Source organism: Bombyx mandarina, chromosome 23 (genome assembly GCF_030267445.1).
Source record: "Bombyx mandarina strain Sakado chromosome 23, ASM3026744v2".
In the NCBI taxonomy this organism is placed as follows: domain Eukaryota; kingdom Metazoa; phylum Arthropoda; class Insecta; order Lepidoptera; family Bombycidae; genus Bombyx; species Bombyx mandarina.
In genome coordinates this window covers 18,010,602-18,035,876 of record NC_143229.1, presented here as the reverse complement: position 1 = coordinate 18,035,876, position 25,275 = coordinate 18,010,602, and the positions used below count along the sequence as shown (strand labels likewise).

The 25,275-nt window shown below is 41.9% G+C and overlaps 2 protein-coding genes and 1 pseudogene across 3 annotated transcripts in view; 2 read left to right on the top strand and 1 right to left on the bottom strand.

The window, feature by feature from the left end:
- Positions 1-3,166: 3,166 nt before the first annotated feature.
- LOC149500241 (uncharacterized) lies at positions 3,167-3,870 on the bottom strand (annotated as a pseudogene).
- Positions 3,871-5,008: 1,138 nt separating this feature from the next.
- On the top strand, positions 5,009-14,984 carry LOC149500240 (uncharacterized). Its single transcript, XM_089737670.1, has 2 exons — positions 5,009-5,146; positions 14,246-14,984. Exons 1-2 carry the CDS (start codon positions 5,009-5,011, stop codon positions 14,774-14,776), a joined length of 669 nt encoding a protein of 222 aa, XP_089593796.1. The 3' UTR covers positions 14,777-14,984.
- Positions 14,985-19,793: 4,809 nt separating this feature from the next.
- Syt7 (Synaptotagmin 7) overlaps positions 19,794-25,275 on the top strand; it is a 224,920-nt gene continuing 219,438 nt past the window's right edge. For both annotated transcript variants that reach the window (XM_089737281.1, XM_028175819.2), the window contains exon 1: positions 19,794-19,991. The gene's annotated coding sequence lies outside the window, so the exon portion shown is untranslated. The remainder of the gene's footprint in view (positions 19,992-25,275) is intronic.

Here is a 25,275-nt window from a genome sequence, read left to right as displayed (position 1 = left end):
AACTTTGAGAGTCCACGGACATTACCTCAGGATTCAATTCGAAATTCCGGTTATCTTTAATTCCGGATAAAATTAATGTTTCGGTTTTAAAGATTAGACTGTGGCCGGGTGTGTTTTGGAGCGCGACGGATAAAGTTGGAGTGTTACTAGCAGCGAGCGAAGTCACCAATTTTTTTTTAAATGTCTTCATAGAATTTATTTTATGAGCTGTCATAAAAAATTAAACTATATCGTTTTTTTGGAATACCCGATGGAAAAAAGATTATATGCGGCACCGACATTGTTGGATAAGAGCAAGAAGAAGAAAAAAGTCGATGATAACCACTGGGCGATTACTCGTATGTAAATAAATGTTGGATGAATGAGAACAGAACTTATGAAAAGAGTGTGGAATGGAGTGTTAAGGTGTGAGTTAGAGGAAATGGTAAGAAAGAGAGAAATAATGAAAAGAGAAAAGCAAGATGGCGAGAGCGAAGGAGTGACAGATGTATAAAAAAGTGTCAGTTAATGTTACATAGTTATTTTAATAGGGAAAGTTGGGGATAATAACAATAAAACTACTTAATATTGGTTCAGTTTTATATTATGCGCCACAACCTCAATTCCACATAAATATAGTATGAGTGAATCGCTAACATAGTGACCGCACCCGATCACTGTAATTGATTGTCTTGATTTAGGAGCTGGAATTCACGAGAATGTTATATAGAGTAAAGTTTAATGTTTAGTTTGAGCACGCTTTAACTAAAGTAGACACAGCACAATCGTAATCTCCAAGATTGTTAGACTGTATCAATTATTTATTTATTTGTTCGGAATGAAGAACAAGATGATTACAACGCGAAAAGGATAAAACGCGCGCAAACCACTTTAGAAGTCGTCGTGGCGTAAAGGATAAGACGCCCGGTGCATTCATATCGAGCGATTCAAGTGTGCCGGTGTTCGAATCCCGCAGGTGGGTATAAAATTTTCCAAGGGTTTTTTTTTTCCACACTAGAGATCCCATTCCAATGGAAGCCAATGATCGGAGGCGCTGGAGGGACATTACGAGTTGAAATATAATGGTTACGCCCCACAGCAGTAAGGAAACGATGCGAGGGGGATAAATTTTTTTATCCCTGCTAGGCAGACGAGTATACAGCTCACCTGATGCTGAGTGGTTACCGTCACTCATGGACTTCAGCAATGATAAGGGTAGAGCCAAGTCTCCTCCTAAAACGTGTTTCGAAAAACTTCCACGGTACAAACTGGTATCAATATTCTAGCTTTTCTGTCGCAAAATGTTCCTTAAATCTTAATATTCTATGAATGCCATTATAGATTTTTATTTTAATGAACTATTTTACTATCGACACCTCCTACGTATAATATCGTAACTGTATTTTATCAACTTTACAGTATCGCAATTCAAAGTTATGCAAGCAGATTTTTGATGATAGTGAAGTCAAATCAGCTCATTTAAGAATCAAAATTGGCATACCGATATATTTTTAGGAATGGAATATTACTTCTAAAAAGGTTTTTTGAATTTTTTGCTAGAATTTCTTAAAAGTCACATACGGTTTTCTACTACGGAAAATATCAATGGTATTTCGTTGTATGTAGTACTTACTATACTTTACGTTGATATATATGTAGGATTAAGTAGGGTATGTTACACGTACGATAACTTACATTGGAACTAAACAAATAATAATGTGTCTTAGGTTACAGTTACCATAATATACAATGGAACAAAGACGTTCATAGCATAAATGCTATTAAGGGGAATGATTAAAATAAAATAATTATCTTCTATTATACTGAAATATAATGTATTTCGTAATCAAAACAGTCCAAATAAACATTCTCTCTAAGAAAATAATCTTAAAATATTAATCAATGGTGTTCTTGTTCATTTTAATAGTATGTAGTATTAAGAACATGAAATAAAATCTTTATATTATTATAAAGATTGTATTTATTGTTTTATTAATTTACGGATTTTCTAAATCAATTTGCTTTATCAAAAAAAAATAGTATTTTGTTTAAAAAAATACACGTATTATTTAAAAAATGCAATGAAATATGAAATTTAAAATCAACTAAACAAAATCTCTCTCAAATTTAAAATATAATTCATATTATGAATTCTTTATTCATCCCTGTACTCCTTATCAACGAAATAAAAATATATTTTACTAATAAGAAAAAAATATTTATTCATTACTTGAATATTCGTAAAAAATTCAATTAATTTGTTCTAAAATAACATATATTAAAATTTCGGTACAAAAAATAAAAAGAAATTAATAAAAACTATGTAATATTAATAAAATTATTACATTCATTATTAAAACATTATTCTGTATCTAAATCCGGAAAACTGTCGTTACCAGTATCTGGTATGCTTTGCCCAAAATCATAATGAGCGCTGGGTATGATTTGAGATTTGCACATGCTCATCAAATCATCTTTTTTCGCCTGAGGTATCATCGGCAGCCTATTGGCATACAGTACATCAATATTGATTACACATTGTCTCCTGGCAGACGCTTTTATACATAAAGTATGGTAATCTTCGGCAGCTAAATCATATTTATATAATATAATAATTTACAAGGATCTTCAGGTTTTAAACACCTCTCTTATTTTATTCCATTGAACTTTTTCTCCATGAGTACTTTTAACCCCATTGCCCTTTAATAACGTTTTGTAATTAAAAAAAATCGGTGTGTAATTCTTTTACAATATAAGGCTTTCCTTTTTGTTTAGCCCAGCGTACTAAACAAAACCTCTCAAATGGTGTATAAGCAAGTTTATTCTTGGCACATTTTTCTATTAAGGCGTGAACACTGTCGCCCTCGTTTTGGTTATGACCAACTTCTAAAAAGCAATGATGTATTGTCACTTTAAAAATAAAAGCGGCAACCGAAGCTCGTTGTACCTTGATCCTTACATTTGGAGATGTACTTATATATAAGCAACTAGCCACTTCGTTTGCCTCGCGTTTCCCTTGGACTTCATGTCACATAAAACAAGTACATTCCTGTTCAGCCACATTAAAAACTGTAAAATTAAACAGTTAAAGCTTTCGTTTATAATAAAGGATACTTATATTACCATTTGGAGCAATAAGAACTTTTGAAAGTCGAAAGTGGCCACTAATAGTTTACCATCTGATACTTTGGCCAGTTCTTTATCGGTCGACTTTTTTGGCGAGCTATCTCTTTATTTTTAATATGTGCTTCATATAGTGTCAGACTAGGTATATGGTATATAGGTATGACACTTGTCACATCGGTATTTCTTTGGCATATAAAAATTAATCTTAAAGTATGCATTAACGATCTCGCGATATTGCCGTTCAGAACTAGCTTTTGGAGAGTATGTTAATGTATTAAATCACTTATTATATAACTCAAACAAGCGATGGAAATTTAGATCTCCGTCTAGGTAAATTTTACTACTTCTTCGGCGAGAGTAATGAGACTCTACAGGCTGAAGAGATTTTATGTGATCGCATATACTTCTGATAACATCCCTAGTTATTACTTTGCGATGATTAGTATGACGCCCTCGCAGATCCGCTTCTATCAAGCCACTTACCTTACTTACCTTTATTTTCTAAAGACTTATAGACAAATTGTTTACTAAATGGAAATGTGCTTAGAAACATCTTCTTGTACACAGTTAAATAGTTTTCCTGGTCGTCTAAAACAGCCCTTGGGAATCTATATATCAAAGTAAACCTACGCCTAGATTCCATATCAGTGAAAATCCTTAGTTTTTTTGTTTGACAACCAAGCTTTCAATAAAAGCTTACTGCTTTTCACGGTTTCCTAAATCTTAAAACCTATTGAAAATCAATGTTCTTTCATCGTCACTCATTTTCGTTGACCATTTTAGTCCACAGTTCATATGACACATAGAACCCAAAACAGGACAAATCCATCTATTGGTTTATCTCATCAATATCTGCGTCAAAAAGGGACGGTAACTGTGTAAAAGAAAAACAAAAATATCTTTTTATTGAGATTTTTTGAAAAGAATACTATAGTAAGTTATGTTTCATATCGAAGTACAATGTCTTAAGTGTGACATAATATAAAAAAAGTATAGGAAATTCCAACGTAAAATATCGTAAGAACAGATACCGGGCTCATTTATATTTTTTTCAATAGTAAAGTATCGTAAGTATTTACTTACGATATTGGAGAAGGATCTAAATTCAACGTATAGTATAGTATATATATACTTACGATATTTTACTGTGGATATTATACTATTTCATATTATTATATTTTAAATAAATCATAAAATCATTATTCATAGTGTAAAACATATATATTACCTTGTACCCTCATAGTATTTTCCACAAAAGGGTTGGATGTACACACATCATCACTATAAGTTGAATTATTAGCGTTTACCGGTTTTTGCCAATCAAATTATCACATTGTTTTACCGGTTTAATTACTGTATCAATCATTCGTTTTGACCTAGATGACATAGTTGATAGTTAATCTTATACTTACTGTCCATTAAGTAATATAAATCAGTACATTTTTTTAAAATGTGATATTAGCCGCGCTCGTGCTCCTCTCCAGCGTATTCAATCGGTACTACTACTTACGCGACTAAACGATCCCTCGCCTCCCGAGTACAGTACATTAACTGCACTATACGATATATTACTACGGTAAATATGAACATACGACGATATGCACTCTCAATATCTTTGGTTCTATTGCAAATAAAATTTTTTTTATTAGATGAAACGATAAACGATGTTATAAAGTATTTGAAAATCTAAAAATGTCATTTTCGTCAATTTGTTGGTTACGATAATATACGTAGGAGGTGTCGATATTTATATTTATAAGTATATTTATTTCATTGGCTTGATTATATATTTAGATTTGTCATAGAGAGAGTATAGCCATAATCACCACATTGAGCATACGTAATTACCGTTGGGGTAGACGAGTTTTGGAGTGAAGACTGCAGTCGGTGAAGGTGGTATAGGATGCCCAGTTACAAGGTGGAGCCAGGACTTACGTGGGATATTGGGCAATGGACGGGGACGAGACTCCCAGGACTGGGCCACGTGGTGTGCCTTGGGAGAGGCTTATGTCCACCAGTGGACTGTAATAGGCTGTTAAAGGTAATGATAATACACATCCGACCTTTAGCTACCGATTTCGCGATACTCTGCGCCAGTGTAAATAAAAGAAAGACTAAACAAAAAGCCACCGCGGGCGTCATATGTGACGCTTCAGTTATGAATGCACGCGGACGGTCAGCAGAACAACACACGGAGAATTTAATTTTATTTTAAAAATCTTTTAGCGCGTTCTCATGACGAGTGAACTCCGATACTGAGATCTAATAATGTGAAAGTTCTTGGTCAATGTCGGTCCCACTAATGATAGTCCACGAACCCTATTCGTGGTAGGTCGGAATGGTAAAAATGTATTTCCGTTATTAATCTTTGTTTACATTACCTGATCAGTTACACGCAGACCTCAAGATCCTATTAGCTTGTTACGTTACTGGTGGTAGGACCTCTTGTGAGTACGCGCGGGTAGGAACCATCACCCTGCCTATTTCTGCCGTGAAGCAGTAATGAGTTTTGGTTTGAAGGGTGGGGCAGCCGTTGTAACTATACTTGAGACCTTAGAACTTATATCTCAAGGTGGGTGGCGCATTTACGTTGTAGACGTCTATGGGCTCCAGTAACCACTTAGCACCAGGTGTGCTGTGAGCTCGTTCAACCATCTAAGCAATAAAAAATAATAATTGAAACATTAACTAGATATTATTATGCTCTTTGACATGATAACGTCTTATAAATCGATGGACACCGGCTGCAAGCACGCAGAAGTGTCACGTTCCACCTAAGGCTGAGCGTGCAAGCGAGAGCGCAGAACAAGCGATAGAGATGCACGATCAGCCCCAGCGTTGGTTTGTGACACATTTATCTCTCTTCTCGCGTGACGTCAGAACTGACAGTACGAATAGTTCTGCCAATGATATTATGGGTAAAACTGTCGTCCGTGAACCGATTTTATAGACAACAATTTTTTTTGTGTCCTTCTTGGCTGTCGTGCATACGTCACTTATGACGTAGTTAATGCCAGGGGTACAGACAAACCGCTGCCTACATTCTTAAGAATTAACCATTCTTTTCCTTTAATTCTTCAAATACGAGCGAGATTTTTTTTTATTAAATCTTTCGAACTGTTTTTCAGACGGTACTGGGTGACGTCGTCGGCCTTTCCCCAGTTAGTTCCGGCTGAATATTTCAGGCCGTAATTACAGCCTCTTTTCAGACGTTCACGGCCGCAGCTCCCCTTAATTCTAGGCCTCTGGGTTACCATTGGAACGATGCAGTAAGCAAGAATCAGTATGGCGATTATAATAAGTATTATAATTTCCGTTACCAGAGTAAAGTTAATCTGTACTACTTAGAACCACTGCGTTCATCCACAGAGCGTTACTTGAGAACTTTTTTGCTACGTACCATCCGGCTTTGGAATGAACTTCCCTCTACGGGGTTTCCCGAACGCTATGATATCCTTCTTCAAGCGAGGCTTGTGGAGAGTACTTAACGGTAGATAGCGGCTTGGCTCTACCCTTGGCATTGCTGACGTCCAAGAGTGATGGTAACCACTCGCAATCAGATGAGCCGTATGCTCATCTAGCTACGAACAAATTTTTTTACTAAGAGTTCACGATATTTCGCCAGTTGCAAGCGTAATGTACTACACAGGTATACTTTTGATTGACTGATTGAGCAGACCATCTTGTCTACTCTCTCACTATTTTATTTTTGGTTGTTATTTCTGCAACTCGATGATTCGCCCGGACAATATAAGATGCATATGCTTAGACCGATAGATATTATGTTTAGACCATAATAATTGTAACACAATTTTTTGTGATATCGCGCAGCTACGATAACGCTGCGAAACTAATATTTGTCTTGGATAACGACTTAAATAACATTAAGACATTGTTTTGATTATTACTTTAAATAATAAAATGTTGTCAGAAAGATGTAGGGTAGACACCGTAACGCCAAAGTATAAAATGGCGGTACGTGAACACAGCCGCCGCTACGTCAATTCGGATCCTCCCGATCCACTAACGGTGCTTTAAGGTACCTCAAGCACCGGTCATCGTTCTCGCCAAACCCGTCACTCGCGACGAAGGGCTCGGCGAGTAAATTAACCCACAAACACAGCCCACTGAGTTTCTCGCTGGATCTTCTCAGTGGGTCGCGTTTCCGATCCGGTGGTAGATTCTGCGAAGCACGGCTCTAGCTAGGGTTCGTATTAGTAACGTCATCAGGTTTGAGCCCCGTGAGCTGACTTACTAGCTCGGCGAATCTAGAATAACCCCTCGAGGTTACTAGAATAGGTAGGAAAAAAAAAGAGTCGCCCCAGTCAGTCAGTCAGTCTGAACGAATCTATCGGCTTACCCTTGAGAGTTTCAATAATTATTATTCAAAAGGTTTTATTGTCCATTAATGCAATAAACTCGGATCCACCGAATACGAATTATGACGGAACTGCCGCTAAGCCATCCCTGGCGCTGTCATATTTATAGTGACAAAAAATCAGTATTTAAAATAAAACAAACGTTTGTTTGTTTCATTCGGAGCTCGAAAAGCACCGTCACGCCAGCAACGACCACTTTTTTGTTGTTTTTATTGGCGGACGAGAATGACCTGCAAGTTATGGTGAGTGGTCACTATCCCTCATGAACGTCAGCAATGATAAAGGCACAGACAGCCGCTGACTAGACATAGCGCGCTGGGCCTCCATACCATAATGACGCTCTGCAGTTCCTCTTAAAGTACTTCAGATTCTGGCTGTCTTTACCCACTATGGTTCTCGCCGGATCTTCTCAGTGGGTGGCTATCCAACCTGGTAATAGATTCAACGAAGCACTGCTCATGCTAGGTCTAGTGTTAGCAAACGCTCTCTTTTTCGGCGCGCACTGCGGTACCGTAACTTTCGTGTAGTCGGTGTGGTGGAGCTCGATGGGGCTTAGTCAGTAGTTGGTTCTGCGGGGAAAGTGCCTCGCGCACCTTTTTCAAGGCGTAGTCTCTTGTGAGAAATTGGGGGAGGTGGAGGACCTCAGTCCTTCTCTTCTCCCCTTCTTCCTCTCAGGAGGCGCCGGAGTCCGACATAGCCCGATTCGTTACCCCCCTCGACCGGGTATCCGTAAATGGATTCACAAGCGTTAAAAAAAGAGGATGAATCCGTGAGTTCACCTACCCGTTCGCGTGTGGTTGGAATAACCCCTTAGGCTACCCAGGATTAGGTACGGAAAAAAGTTTATCGATAAATATTGTAAGCTTGACCTTATCTACCACCAAATGACTCGCACAAGTTCCTCAACAAGTACTTGTTGCATCTTCCAACGGATTCCTACCTTGAATCATGTCCCAGATAAGCTATCATGTGGAAATCACCTGACACTCCGCACAGCACTCCACTATTGCTCCCACTAGTTCACTTCGAATTCATTTCGCTTCACATTGTATCCTGAGCTCTGAGCTTGGGTGCTCTAGAGTTTAAATTCCCATTTCGTCACTCTCTTGCGTTTATAGGCCCCACTCGATACGGTTTATCCGGTAAATGTCTTACTTTATGGGGTCACAGCGCCAATGGCTCACGAAAAACAGCTCGATCTAAGATCTTTGGGTTTTGCATACGTATAATATATTTATTTATTCACGAATAGAGCTCAAGTTCCCTCCGGTATTAGATTTATTGGTGCTTACGGACAGAATGAGATGGCAAGACATCGTGAGAGGGACATGGGTGGTCATAGCCGTTATGAACCGACACGAGGATCGCGATTGGAGGTCAGAGGAGCCCATTAATGGTATCACCCATTGATAAATGAAGTTGAGGTTTTATTTAACTTAAATCACCACAGTAATGAGCAAGATGGTGGTATCTAAATGTGGGGGTAGGTGGTAACAACAAAGCGACTAACTATACTGAGATATTAGAACTTATATCTCAAGGTGGGTGGCACATTTACGTTGTAGATATCCATGGCCTCCAGTAACCACTTAACACCAGGTGGGCTGTGAACTCGTCCACCCATCTAAGCAATAAAAAAAAAGCGAAGATGTTCCACTGAGCGAGTGATATTGCTCGGTAGACTGACGCTCCGTATGTTGTTGTTCGGAAATTTTATTTAAGCGAACTTCTCTTGAAAACATCGTTAGCTAGATTCAAGCATCTGTCAAATATATTGTGTTCTATGATGGCTACTTATGACACGGACTAAAGCAAAAATGTAGCCTCGCTTAGTTAGAACCTTTTTTTTGGGGCTCATTTATTTTCTTAAATCAATTTAAGTATCAAATGACCCGTGACCGTACAATTGGGGTTTGACCTTCACGGTGACCCGAAAGGGTTCGTACCCTGGATACGGGTAAACGTAATGTGAACGTGAATTGTTTGTATAAAACCGCTTTATTTTAAAGAAGAAAGTGCCGTCGAAATGTTTCATTCGTACGTAACTTTACTTAAATTATCTTGTTCTAATGTGTTCTTACGCCCTGTGGTTCGGTATAAATAAAAGCCCCACCAAAGTACAACTTAAAATTATATTTATCACTTAGAACACTTAAAACAACGAACAAAATAAAAATTCTTAATTCAATTCTTCCGCTTCGCTTCAGGTGATCCGTTCGCTGTTTCGCTTCGAGTAGATCCGATTACTGACTGACTTCGTGCCATCTCTGCAACGCTTTTATAGTCGATATGACATCCTTAGATTTATCGAGAACATTCTGGGCAAGTCGAGCAGCTTCGATATATGTTTTCTTCCGCTATCTGACAATAGATGGCGTTGTACTTCTCGAGCGTTCTCGAAGTTACTAGTTCCTTTGGTATTCATTTCGACCGTTCGGCGATAGATGGCGTTACTTTTACCAGCGTAAAATACGAAATGTCGTGGCGAATGACTTTTACGTTTAGACACCGTGAGCGCTGTAGGCTATTTTAAATGGATGGTTGTTTTTTATTGTTTAGATGAGTGGACGAGCTCACAGCCCATCTGGTGTTAAGTGGTTACTGGAGTCCATAGACATCTACAACGTAAATGCGCCATCCACTTTGAGATATGAGTTCTTTTTTTTTTTTTTTTTTTTTTTTTTTTCCTACCTAAGCTGAGAGCCTTGAGAGGCTATGTCAGCGTAACCCTAACTTTAGTAGGTGAGCTCACGGGGCTCAAACCTGACGATGTTGCTAACACGAACCCTAGCAAGAGTCGTGCTTCGCAGAATCTACCACCGGATCGGAAACGCGACCCACTGAGAAGATCCGGCGAGAAACTCAGTGGGCTGTGTCTGAGAGTTAATTTACTCGTCGAGCCCTTCGTCGCAAGCGACGGGTTCGACGAGAACGGTGACCGGTGCTTGAATTACCTAAAAGCACCGTTAGTGGATCGGGTGGATCCGAGATGACGTGTTTTGGGCGACGTCGACTGCTTTCCATTCTGTCCGCAGGATCGGGAATGTAGTTACCGGCGGCCACGATGAGAGGGTTCTCGTGTCGTGCCGCTTTATCGAAGTGGCGCATGGACGCCGACTGCAGATACTTACTGATGGACTCTAAGTCCAGGTCGTCATGGAGGTCGACATTCCTGACGAACCACGGGGCTCCGACGGCTATCCTGCAAAAACGGGATTGAATGATTTGAAAGGATTTTAAGTGTATGCGGGCCGCGTGAGCGAACACTACACTTGCATAGGTCATGACGGGGCGTATGCAAGTTTTGTAGAGTGTCACCTTATTTCTAAGGGACATTTTACTTCGCCTACATATCATCGGGTAGAGACGTCCTAGAATGAAGGCGGCACGGTCGCGTACCGTCTTAATGTGGGGGCGGAATGTCATCCTACTATCGAGGGTGACGCCTAAGTACTTGACCTTCGGGGCCCACGGTATGGGCTGGTCGAACATCGTGATTGGGCGAACGGCGGGGGCGGGGGTGTTGACGCGCCTAGTCGGGAGAGGGATGCTCAGCGTGGTGTTCGGAGGGCGACCCCTTTTGAAGAGCACCGCTGTGCTTTTCGTGGGGTTGATGTCGATGCGCCACTTCCGGAACCACTGTCCCATGGTGGTAGCTGCGGTCTGAAGTCGTCGATGAAGCAACGCCTTCTTCCTACACGAGTAGTAGATGGCGGTGTCATCGGCGAAGAGCGCCAGATGGGTCTCCGGAGACCGGGGTATATCGTTGATATACAAACTGAATAGTAACGGGGAGAGGGCGGAGCCTTGCGGGACTCCGGCTGTGACGTGACGGGGCCGGGAACGCGTTCCCTCGACTCGATATCGGAACGAACGGTTCGACAAGTAGTCTCGTATGATGAGCACGAGTCTGTCTGGCACTCCCATGTTATACAGTTTGTATATCAAACCGTTGTGCCAGACTTTGTCGAACGCCTTCGCTATATCGAAGAAGAGGGCTCCTGTCGGAATGGGTTTCCGCCTGTTCAGCCCTAGTAAGATGTGCTCCGTGAGGCGGTGCACTTGATGGACGCACGAGTGTCTGGCGCGGAATCCAAACTGCTCGTCTATAAGAATTTTATTCGCGGATACGAAATCCCAGAGGCGTTTACGAAGGAGCCGTTCGTATAATTTGCCTATCGCCGGGAGGAGACTGATGGGGCGGTAACTCGCGGTTTCGTTATTCGGTTTGCCCGGCTTGTGTATGCCGATAACGTCCGCTTCTTTCCACGCCGCGGGAAAGATGCAGTTCGTCATAGCAGCATTTAATATCGTGGCCAACATCGTTATCAGTTGGGCTGGTAACAGTTTTAGCGCGCGGTTGCGGATGCCGTCGGAGCCGGGAGCTTTCCGTGGTTGTAGGCTGTCGATCGCCTCCTTAACCTCGGAAGTGGTAATGGGGGGTAACGCGTCCGAGGGCGGCAGGGAAGCTCTGCGCTCGACCTCCCTGTCGACGAACTCGGTGTGTTCGGGGTCCGCGTGTTGAGTGCTGGTGGTGCACTGTTCTTGCAGTGCATCGGCCAGCAACTCTGCCTTGTCATCGTCATCGTAAGCCGGTGGTTGGCCTGAGGGGCGTACGAGAGGCGGCATAGTGACGATAGTTTCGGACTTGAGGGTCCTAGCTAGTCGCCAGTATGCTTGGTGAGTGGGCGCGAGTTCTTCTAAATAACTATCCCAGTTTTCGTTTCGGGCGTCGCTTAAGCGGGATTTGACCTCCCGCTGTAAGCGACGCATCCGAGTCCGGTTTGAATCCGTGGGATATCGATCGTAGGCCCGGATTGCCGCGTTTCTGATTCTAACGAGGTCCCTAAGATCGGGGGAAAGTCTGATGCGGTGGAAGCAGTCCTCCACATCGACTTGTTTCGAGGATCTTATGATCGCCGTCGAGACGTGATCAGTGAAGATGTTTATGGATTCGACGGTATCCTCGGGGGATGGAGTTGAATCCGGGCCGCAAGGGAGGATTGGTGGAGCGGTGTCAGCTAAGCACGTGCCCAGCTTCTTCCAATCCACCATGGTCCTCGTATCTGGTTCGCGGTTGAGTGGGCGACCGAGCTGCATGACGACAGGTCGGTGGTCTGAGTCGAGTTCTGACATTGCCTCGATGGAGCGCAAGCGCAGAGTTACGTTCCTCAGCAGTGCCAGATCTATTGTGCTCGGATGACGCGCGGCGTTGTACGGATAGCACGTGGGGGTCGGGGGGTTGAATATTTCGAATGTGAGGTCGTCTATGAACGCGTCGAGACGCCTACCGTTCACATTCGTGCGATGGCAGTTCCACCTAGTGTGGTGGCAATTTAAATCGCCTGCCAGGATGACCGCGTCCCCCATACCGAGCAGTGTCTCGAGGTCACTGCTCAGGAGGGGTTTGTCAGGGGGGAGATAGACGGATGCGATGACGATCGGCTGGTGTCCCGTCAGCGCGATGCGGCACACTGACGCCTCGATATGTAAGAGCGAGGGAGTATCGAGAGGGACGCAGTGCAGGGCCCTCCTATAGTAAATGACAGTCCCGCCCTTGCGGGTGGAGAGTCTGTCATTCCTAACCATGACGTAATTCGCGACTTTGGGGTCGCGACGCGAGGGCTTTAGGAAGGTCTCCTGCACCAGAAGGATGTCGATGAGATTGTCGCGAAGAAACTCATAAACTTGATCGCGCTGACGCGCGAGTCCGTTAGCATTATAAAATGCTAACTTTAAGGAACGCGGTTTTACCCTACCGTTGTTGGCCATTGATTACCGGTAATCAAGCCAGCGTACGCTGGACGGACTCGATGACGTCCATATGGTCGAACGTCGCGTATAGGCGGTCATCGGCCGTGACTGCCCTGCGCATGGCGTCGGCGAACGAGCGCATGCGATCTATATTTATCGCGGCGATATAATCACGCACGATTGAAAAGTCGTTTACGGCAGGCCGCGCGGGGCCGGGGCGAGGCGCGGGACCGGGCGCGAGGGCGGGGCGCGGCGCGAGCAGGGGCTGGGGTGCCGGTGGTTTCCCTGCCAACGTGAGCGGCAGCGGTTTTGCCCACGCGGAGACGGTGGGCACCGGTGCCGGCACGAAGGCAGGTTTCGGCGCGCGGGGCGCCGAAGTCTTTGGGCCGACGGTTTTTGATTGCGCGTTGGCCAGACGCTTCCGCGGGGCCTTGGGGCATCCGCGGTAGTTGGCTGTGTGGCCCTGCTTCTGGCAGAGCACACAGCTCGGCGGTTCGGTCGCGGTCTCTTTGACCCGCGAACAGTCGGCTGTCGCGTGGTCACCGAGGCACTTTACGCACCGCGGACGCGCGTGGCAGTTGCGCGCGGAGTGGCCATACAGTTGGCACCTATGGCACTGACCGGGAGTGCCTTTTTTGTGTGGGGCCTCGACGGTGACCCCTGATAACCCGCAAACGGTGCGGAGGCTTGAGGCAATTCGTTTGCCTTCGGCGGTTGGTTCCAACGCGACGAGAACCATGTTATACGCGAATTTATCGCGCCCGCTGTGCATACGGTGCACACTTACTATCGGGTACGCTTGTCTGATTAAATCATCTTTGATTAGCTCGACGTCGAGCTCTTTTGGTACTCCGCGTATTACTACGCGGAGCTCGCGGTCCTCCTGGAGTGCATAGGTGTGGTATCCTATGCTCTCCTTTCGGAGGTACGAAGTGAGGGCCCTATGGTCGCCCGGCGTTGCGACCTTTATTTGAATCCCGTGCGCGAGATTACGCGCTTGGGAGTAGTTGATTTTGTTGGCCGTAAGGGCCTGGGATACCCGGTTCCACGCGGATTTTTCACGTAGGATTACGGGCGGGGGCGCGACGATTTTGTTGACGGGCGCGGGTTTCGGCGACGGAGTTGCGCGGCGAGGGGAGTCGGGTATGACCACGACTTTAGGACGCGACGCGTTCGCGGCCTTAGGCTGTTTTGGCGCCGTGGACGGTTCCACGGCACGGGCGCGTTTTTTGCCGCGCGTGACGGTTTTGAACCCATCCGAGGGTCCGGGTTCGGGGCTGGCGGCCGACTCGAACTCCATTTCCGACTCGGAGTCGGAGCCGGAGCTCGATGCCGCGCATGACGCGATCGACGCGGGCGCGGGGGTGGGGGGCGACATCGGTGAGTCGGGGATAGTCGCGGCTACTAGGCTAGCTTTGTACGCCCTAAACTTCGACATAATGTCCGGGCAGTACTCTCGAACGAATTTCGCGAACAACGCGGGGTTATCGTCTTCTTCCATCGTAGTTTTGCCCGGGGGGGGCGTCCCCGGGACTTAAGGCACACTCGCCGAAAGGCGAGTCCCCTGAGTAGGAGTTCACCCCTTGTGCTTTACCAGCAACAAAGGGGGGGAGTGCCTTTGCCGTGAAAACGGCAGTTGGCTGGGGATTGGGGTGGAGTTTGGAAGGTGGGGACCCCACTGGGTTGTGAGTGCCACAACAAGCGGTGATCGCAGCGGGGTTTTAGTCTTTAAAAAGACTGTTTTGCACGCCGAATAAGATAATTAAATTTAACAAATGAATGGATGAGTGAAATGATAGTGAAGTTGGCGTTTCGAATGCACAACTCAAGTACAAACTGTTTTTACAACTCAAGGTCGCGACGCCAGCGACAGCGCGTCAAGAATGCACAACAATGCCGCGATCGGTGCGACAACGACAATGTTGAACAACTCGAGACTCACGTTCGCGACGGCAGCGACAATTATTTGCAAAAACGCGTCCGGACTGAACGGCGATGCAATCGGAACTGTGATGAGTTCTAAGGTCTCAGTATAGTTACAACGGCTGCCGCGCCCTTCAAACCGAAACGCATTACTGCTTCACGGCAGAAAGGCAGGGTGGTGGGTGGTTGACTACCCGTGCGGACACACAAGAAGTCTACCACCAGTAATTACACAAATTATTATTTTACGGGTTTGATTTTTATTACACGATGTTATTCCTTCAACGTGGAAGTCAATTGTGAACATTTGTTGGGTACGTATTTCATTCGAAAAATTGGTACCCGCCTGGGATTCGAACACTGGTGCATCGCTCAATACGAATGCACCGGAAGTCTTATCCTTTAGGCCACGACCACTATAATGTAAGCGCCAGACTAGGGGCATGTACCACCGCCCTGTCCATTTCTGACGTGAAGCAATAATGGATTTCGGCTTGAAGGGTCTGGCAGCCGTTATACTGTAACAAATGATATTTAGAAGTGAATTGCGGGAATTTGTTTAGTCTATAATCAGCAAACAAGTAGGGTAAGCGCCGTGAAGTCGGCCGTTTCAGAACTAAATTACCGTTTAGTCGCGAGAATTATTTATTAAGCGACTAAATAAAAATGAGATAATTGCTATTTAAAATAGTTTTATTAAGACGCTCTTCTTAGCTTCAGACGTATGTATGTATGTTTGTAACGGAATCTTTGAACATGATTTTGACCCCCTTCAAAACGTCGGATTAACTCGAAATTTGGTATACTTATTAAGGACCGATGACAATTCAATATTTTAAAAAAATGCTGAAAAAATTTAAATTCAACTAAAAAATGAAAACTAAATATTAGTTTAAAAAAACTAACAAAATACGCTTTTACATATACGTGCTTTTCAGGATATTATCAAAATAACCCTTCTACTCATATCTGTTCATAAAATATTTATAACTACTTATACCATGCACCCCACGCTTTTTTACGATAAAATCTTTTTTTCTTACACTATTTTTAATTCATAATTTATTTATTTTATATATTATATTATTAAAATTTATTTTCTATTTTTTAGTTGGATTTTCTATGAAAGCGTATTTCGTTAGTTTTTTTTTAAACTATTATTTATTTTAATAAACTAGGCTCCGCCGAAGACCAATGACGGCAAACTGTTCACTCAGTCATTCTTGACGCTGTCAGTATTCTTGATTATTTCAGCAATAATTTGCTTAATATGCTTTCTTTAAAATTCAGTCTAGACTAAAACAAAAAGCAAATCTACATGTATTCGTATGAAAAACTGGCACGATGTTTGATTATTGTTGCCAGCTGATTTGCATATTCTTGTTCAAAGAGTGAAATAAAATGGATAGTATGATATTTTCGGTGCATTAACCGTCTGGACCAGCCTAGGATATGTTAAGGCAGTTCGTATTACCCAGGTTTATCAGACTATACCAATGATTGCGTTACAGCCAGCGTCTTCTCCGGTACTGACGAGTCCTGGAGAGGATTAAAACCACTTATACAATTAAAATAAAAGACTTATATCTATATGCATATAAATAAAATTGGAGTGTCTGTTTGTAATATTGAATTGACCGCTTTTTACTACATGCATATGAATATATATCATATACGGTACTTACACTAAAATAATATTTTTTTAAATTTTTGTCCGTCTGTCTGTCTGTCTGTTTGTTACGGCTAATCTCTAGAACGGCTGGACCCATTTTGATCTGATTGTGATCTTGCAAAGAAGTCGCGCTTAGTCATTGTTTCGTAGTACAAGTTAAAGTACAACACTTAAAACACGTCTTAAGCTACACGTCTTAAGCTCAATATTATCCTCTAGTTCACCCCACGGTTCCGTCACTTACACGAAGCTAACGCAAAACGCGTGAGAAAAACAAACAACCTAAATGACAAAATAAAAAATAAATAAAAACAATCCAAACACGCAAAACTTGTCATTTCGATCACGTTCTTCAACGAAAATATCCGAAAATATAATAATCTATATATATATACACATATAAATAAAACTGGAGTGTCTGTTTGTAATATTGAAATAACCGCTTTTTACTATATTTTCTTTTTATTGCCTTTGTAGGCAGACGAGCATACGGCCCACCTGATGGTGAGTGGTTACCGTCGCCCATGGACTTCAGGAATGCCAAGGGCAAAGCCAAGCCGCTGCCTACTGCAAATGAATATATATACGGTGCATAAACCAAAATAACATTTTTTACAATTTTTGTCTGTCTGTCTGTCTGTTTGTTCCGGCTAATCTCTGGAACGGTTGGATCGATTTTGATGAGACTTTCACTAATAGGTAATTGATGATATAAGGAGTAACTTAGGCTACTTTTTTAGACTAGCTTCGCCCCGCGGCGTCACCCGCAGTTATTGTGGTACCGCGCGCAACATGGCGGGCTTCGCCTATCAATAATAGAATTTAATGTTTCCGAAGTGAAGCGAGGGCGGGTCGCTAGTATATGTTATAACGAAGCGCGCAATCCAAGCGAGATTTATGCAAAGGAGCATGCCACGGCTGCGAATTTTTCAACGAAAAATTCACACTCAACTTGTTTCGGGCAAATAGGATTGTGACGTTTTAAATTCCAATAAAACAACAAGTAACGATGTCTATGAATATTGATTGATACGTGAAGCAAAAACTTTGTATCCTTTTTTATGAAAATTGCGCGGACGGAGGAGTATGAAATTTTCCACACTTAAAGAGAAGAAGTGCACAATGCTAATATTTTTTTTAAATAATGCATAAAAGATACATTAAATCAATAAAGAAAATATTACACACACTACATACCATGTATTTGACGCACACACGCATACATACTATTTATTGTCAAACTTTTGTTCTTGATGTCTGTTGTCAAATTCAAATTCAAATTCAAATTCAAAATCATTTATTTCAACTTGGATGTCATCAAAAACACACTTGTTGAATGTCAAATTGAGATTAAATATTGTTTGTCTTTGTTAATATTTTTTATAGAGTAGCCTTGGCGAAATTTGTGATTATAGAAGTATAAAATACAATCATAATAGTGTACAGACTTACAATTCCAATTAATTATAGTCGAATTTCAACTACTGCGAGACCTTTAGTTAATATTGAAGTGCGAATCGAAAGGACTCGTCAGAAGGACGAAAAGGTATTGATTGCTGTCAATTAAATGTTATGTCAATAAGCTGTAATAAGGGAGGGGGTATTAGGCTGCGCGACGCGCTACGGGAGCTCTACAGCGATGTCTTGGAAGAACACACTTGCTGGTGGTAGGACCTCTTTCGAGTCCGCACGGGTAGGTACCACTACCCTGCCTATTTCTGCCGTGAAGCAGTAATACGTTTCGGTTTGACAGGCGGGTCAGCCGTTGTAGCTATACTGAGACCTTAGAACTCATATCTCAAGGTGGTTGGCGGCATTTACGTTGTCGATATCTATGGGCTCCGGTAACCACTTAGCACCAGGTGGGGTGTGAGCACGTCAACCCATCTGTGCAAAAAAACAACATCGATCAACATTAGCGGTTTGACTGGCTGCCGTACCAAGTAGCCAAGGTAGAGTCCTCGATTCGGCTCGACGACTTTGACGCGATGGCTTCCTTCAGGAGTTGTCAGGTGCCATATTGACCACGATAAGCCCTCTAACTATCCTTGGTTCTGTGCCGACATCTGATGCTTGGGTTAGAGTTAAGGACAATCATTTAGTGGATGGCCTTTACTATCTTCGGTAGTCCCACACACACCAAGAGCCCCCTTAGCGCGGTGAAAACAGTGGAAGGGTTTCACAAATGGGTATTTGGAAAGTTTAATGACAAAGGGAAGATCTTCCACCGAGCCGGTGATATTGCTCGGTAGACCGACGGTCTGAATGGTGTGATCGGAGCTTGTAAATATGTACTCGCTGGATCTTCTCAGTGGGTCGCGTTTCCGATCCGGTGGTAGATTCGTCAAAGCACTGCTCTTGCTAGGGCCAGTATTGGCAACACTTCCGGTTTGAGCCTCGAGAGCTCACCTACACACCAGGGTAAAGCTGAAATAGCCTCTTAAGGCTTAGCATAGGTAGGTTTTTTTTCATCTTGGAGCAAAATTATCTTGAAAATTTCGTGAGCGAGATTCAGGCATCTGTCAAATATCTTGCGTTTGTATGATGGCTACACGCCACAGCCACATTTTGGTATTGTCGATTACACAAACGTTGTCATAATGTTGTTTGTTGTTGCCAGTACAGGATGCTCTGTAAACTTATGATAACCTGATTAAGGGTGAGCTTGTATTATTTCAGACCACCCCACACTTATATAGGTATAGTCACGGCATCTCTCGATAGGAGTAAACCGAGCTTTAGATATTGCGCTACTAAAATTATTTTTCTCAGTTTGTCGCACTATTGCAAGAAAAATTGGAAACAATAAAAATTCTGGTTAAATAAACACATTTTTATCGTAAACGTAAACAAATCGAGAGTCCTTTCAAAACAAACAAACATACGTCATGTAACACAAAAGATTTCGAAGTCGCTACGAGATTTCGTAGCCCGCTACGCTAACCGTAGCTTCTACGCGCATCCGATCAGTGCTCAACCGCTCGCTACGCGCGCTACACGTATCTCTGTCTATCCTCTACTCTTTCTATTTCTCTCTTCTTTTGAAAGAAAAAGGACTAATGAATGCTTTTGTTCGCGTCCGATTATATTGTTGTTGTTTTATTGTTGTTTAAATGTATGTGTTGTTGATACCGTGACGAGCTTGCGTTATGTAATCGGTATGTATATTTCGACGAATTTCAATTTATCTGTATGTACTTTCGTTTTTGACTTAATTGATTAATAATGGCGACGAATATCGGGGCTCTACGAAAAATATAAAAAAAAAAAATTCACAATTAATATTATTATAAAGTTAATTTTAAATTTAATATTAATTTATGCATTTTAACTGTACAAAATGAATATTTTTGGTCATACTTAGTTCCTGTTATAAGTTTTGACAATTATGATATTTTATAAATTAAAACAATAAATTACTGATTGAAAAAATTAATGTATGTATAGACCACGGAACGAAGGTCCAAGGAAATCTGCATAAACATCGCATTTATCTACATAAAATGGTTTTAGCAAAAAAAACACGTACATATATAAAAGTTATTTTAATACCTACCCCAACATATTTGCGTGCAAACAAAGACTACACGACGGTTTTACGAGCCATAAAATTAAATTAATTCCAAAAATAAGACGCCTGACAAAACCGAGTTTAGTAATTGTATTTTCGTTAATTTAAAAAATCAAATTAATTAAGAAAATATAATGATATTTTTTATGCAATCAATTTATTAATGCAAACAAAAGATCTTATTAGTTCAGAGAGTGGATAAGACCTTACCATATATGTATTGCAAAATTTACTTTACTTACTAATAAGCCAAAATTGATTTAATTAAAAGCTTGAGAACATAATAACTTAATAATAATGTCTAAAATCGAACTCCTTGGAACTGCTATGTCTGCAGAGGGACTTTTATTATATTGCTTAGATGGGTGGACGAGCTCACAACCCACCTGGTGTTAAGTGGTTACTGGAGCCCATAGACATCTACAACGTAAATGCGCCACCTACCTTGAGATATAAGTTCTAAAATCTCAGTTATAGTTCCAACGGCCGCCCCACCCTTCAAACCGAAACGCATTACTGCTTCACGGCAGAAATAGGCAGGACGGTGGTACCTACCCGCGCGGACTCTTGAGAGGTTCTACCACTACCACCACTTCGGTTCTCTTTGTATTTTGAACCGCATGTTCCACGGGGAGCGCTCTGAGACCCTCATCTCTGTTTGAGATAATCCCTTCATCTTGTTTATACCATCACACCGCCCGCTACCGGAGTAGAGTTCATCCGTACTGCCTGGAGCAACTGTGTTCATTCACAGTGCGTTCCCAGAGATCTTTTTTGCCACGTACCATCCGGCTTTGGAATGAGCTCCCCTCTACGGTGTTTCCCGAGCGCTATGACATATCTTTCTTCAAACGAGGCTTGTGGAGAGTACTTAACGGTAGGCAGCGGCTTGGCTCTACCCCTGGCATTGCTGAAGTCCATGGGCGACGGTAACCACTCCTCATCAGGTAGGATGTATGCTCGTTTGCCTACAAGGGAATTAAATAAAAAACACAACATCAAAATATCGACGGACGACAACATGATTCCCCGTTATTTAAAGAACTTTTATATTTTTGGAATGTCGAAAATAATGAAATGTAACACTAATCATACCAACACTTACTGGTACCTATTTCTACCGCAGCGGGTAGATAACGATATAGTACGACAAGTATTACTCAAAAACAAAACAAAAAAAATAGTATAACAACTGTAACAACTGTAATTGATAAGCAAAAGTCATGAAGAAAAATGTGCAAAAGATGGAAGAAGATACGTGCATTTTCAGTGCCAAATTTAAAAATAGGTCATATGACCCGTTACGGTATGTTTGGTGTTAAACCATAAAAAAGGTTTTAGCGATAAACCGAAATTAAATATAAAAATAGAATTAGAGCACAATGTTATTTGGACAAACTCGCTAACTCTTCAAGATAAGGTTGCATTTATACAAGTTCCAAACAATAACATTCGGAGCGTCGGTCTAAGGAGCAATTACACTTGCTCGGTGAAAAAGTCCCTTTACACATTCTAGAAAACTCTGCGAATATAAACTGCAGTAAAAACAAAACATTATATCGTCATGTACATTGCGAGTTTCGTACTGAACTTTTTGTGGGATCGCATACGTAAATTCCATTGTACCTCTGTGTAGCATGGACCAGTGATGCGGCTTGATTGCGACTGACGTTTTATTGTACATTGAAATTCAAACTACGATCTATCTCAATATTAGGATGTGAAAATTTGTATATATTTTTTATTTTTTTATTGCTTAGATGGGTGGACGATCTCACAGCCCACCTGGTGTTAAGTGGTTACTGGAGCCCATAGACATCTACAAGGCAAATGCGCCGCCCACCTTGAGACATAAGTTCTGAGGTCTCAGTATAGTTACAACGGCTGCCCCACCCTTCAAACCGAAACGCATCACTGCTTCACGGCAGAAATAGGCGGGGCGGTGGTACCTACCCGTGCGAACTCACAAGAGATCCTACCACCAGTACTTCTTTAGGCGCGTTGAGAGTAAAATTTAACTCGCGACAGATTCGTTACGGCTAGAGAGAAAAGATACAATTTAAGAAGAGCGAGAGTGAGAAAATAGACAGAGCGTCTCGCGAACCATTATTACTCGTGGTAGGACGTCTTGTGAGTTCGCACGGGTAGGTACCATTACCCTGCCTATTTCTGCCGTGAAGCAGTAACGCGTTTCGTTTTGAAGGGTGGGGCAGCCTTTGTACTATAAAAACTGAGACCTTAGAACTCACATTTCAAGGTAGGTGGCGGCATTTACGTTGTAGATGTCTATGGGCTCCGGTGACCATATAACATCGGGGGGCGGTGAGCTCGTTCACCCACCTAAGCAATAAAAATAAAACATTCGACCCTGGAGAAAGGAAAAGGACAAAGCGAGCTAGGTCACTTCTCTTATACACAGCACAAGAGATGATTTAAGGACGAAAAATGAAGAAAGCCAAAATACTACACACCGTAAAAGAAGTTTCACTTCTTAAAAGAAGTCTTCACTTCTTTTACGTGCACCATTTTTAGTATTACGGTAGGTGCTACTGGGCTACCCTGGGTATTTTTCCACGAACGGTCACGCTTCCCATATCGAAGGGTGGGGCAATCATTGCACAATGCTTTAAGGATTCCACCTCTGCTTTCGTGGTAGGTATGCTTTATTGCTTTATTGTGATAACCACTTTAAAATGAGTGTGCCATGAACGCATTCACCCATCCACAGTAAGTCCTATTTAAAAAAAAACCTCTAAGATAACATTAACCGTTTCTTGAGTCGGGCCATTAGCTTTGAAAGCACAAAAGCAATGAAAGCTTCGTATTTCAGAACTTTGAGTCGTTTCAGTCCTCGTCTCGGGTAACGTTTATAAGTAATCAATGTTTTTAATTACTTAGTTAATTTTGAGTGTTGCATTGGTTTGAGAAAAATATACAGTTTTTCGTAGGTAAAAAATAAAGTGGCTTTAGGTAGGCAGCGGCTTGGCTCTGCTGCGGGCATTGCTGAAGTCCATGGGCGATGGTAACCACTCACCATTAGATGGGCTGTATGCTCGTCTGCCTACAAGGGCAATTAAAAAAAAACTTTTGTCGCATTCAAGATTTTAAAGTATGTAAGTTTGATTTGTATATAACGTAATCTTTGGACGTCCCTTTTCATTGACTTGAAAATTTACACACGCGTCGAGAACCGGTGACAATACAATAATTTTATAATATCGCTCTAACATCCTGACTGGTATCAACAGAATAAAAACAGAACATGATATTATTTAAGCGGTTTTTTTTGTTGTTAGTTGTTATACTATCTTTTTTATAAGTATTTTTTCGGTAAACACACAATAAACATAAAAATTTTTAGTTTTCTAATTAATAATTATAATAATCTTAATAACCCCACCCACTTTGAATGTTGAGGTTAAAGTCTTCATCGAATTCTTCAAAGACCGCCCCTCATCATGAAGCCGTCTTTGATACAAATTACAATAAACATAATAATTATTAGTCTTATAATTAATAATAATTCTAGTCTTAATAACCTCACCCGCTTTGAATGATGAGGTTGAGCTTACATCGAACTCTTCAAAGACTGCCACTCGCTATGAACCTGTCTTTGATACAAAATAAAAAAAGCTAAATAATTATACCCATGTTTTCTGAAAGTTGTTGTTATAGGCTTCATTAGAGACTTAACTGAGACATGATTTATTGATTTTGTTCGCAACAAGAATATATACTGAATATAGTCTAGATTCGTAACCGCGATTCCTCAGTCAAAATTTAAAACTTAGATAACGACTTGACGGTGACAGTGACAGTGACATATATATTATGTAGATTTGTTTAAAAGTAATCTATTTTAGTATCATTAAACTAGATTTAATGCAGGGCGCATAATATATTTTTTACTGCTTAAATGGGTGGTCGAGCTTACGGCCCGCCCGATGGGAAGTGGCTACCGGAGCCCACGGACATTAAGAACGCCGGCCACTTTGAGACACGAGCTCTAACTCTCAGCTCTATAGTACAACGGCTGTCCTTTCAAACCGAAACGCATTATAGAAAGAAATAGGCAAAGTGATGGTACCTTAAACAAAACAATTGATACAACAAAATTAACTATCTTGTACCACATGCTTAAGTTCCGCGTAACCGACAGCACTCCTTTTGAAATAACTCGAAGCTCGCTAACTTAGAACTAACTTGGAAACTCCGTCCTTTATTTACAAGCGAATATAAGTTTAGAAACACAGAGACCTCTTACCTGAAAGTTTGAGGGACATCTCGCGGTCGTATCATACATACGTCGAGACTTTAAATAATAACGTACTGTTATTAAGCTTGTTTCGGATCCTGCCGATGCTCCCGATCCATTAAGGGTGCTTTTAGGTACCCCAAGCACTGGTCACCGTCTTCGTCGAACCCGTCGCTTGCGACGAAGGGCTCGACGAGCGAATTAACCCATAGACACAGCCCATTGAGTTTCTCGCCGGATCTTCTTAGTGGGTCGCGTTTCCGATCCGGTGGTAGATTCTCCGAAGCACTGCTCTTGCTAGGACCAGTGTCAGCATCAGTCTGGTTTGAGCCCCGTGAGCTACTAATGAAGGTTACGCTGAAATAGCCTCTCAAGGCTATCAGTAAAAGCTCTCGATGCATTAGAGCTTTCAACGTCATCATCTATTGGCTTAAGCTTACATTAGAAAGAAGTTATCGTAAATAGTAGATTAGTTACAAAGAATCATGTTTAAATTGAAGCAGTGCGCGATTAATATTACTGACTGAGTTGTATATTTACTGACCACAGTATTCTTTTCTAAGCGAACCGATTTAGATAAAGCTCTTTCTATTTGAAAACTGTTGCTTCTAATCCG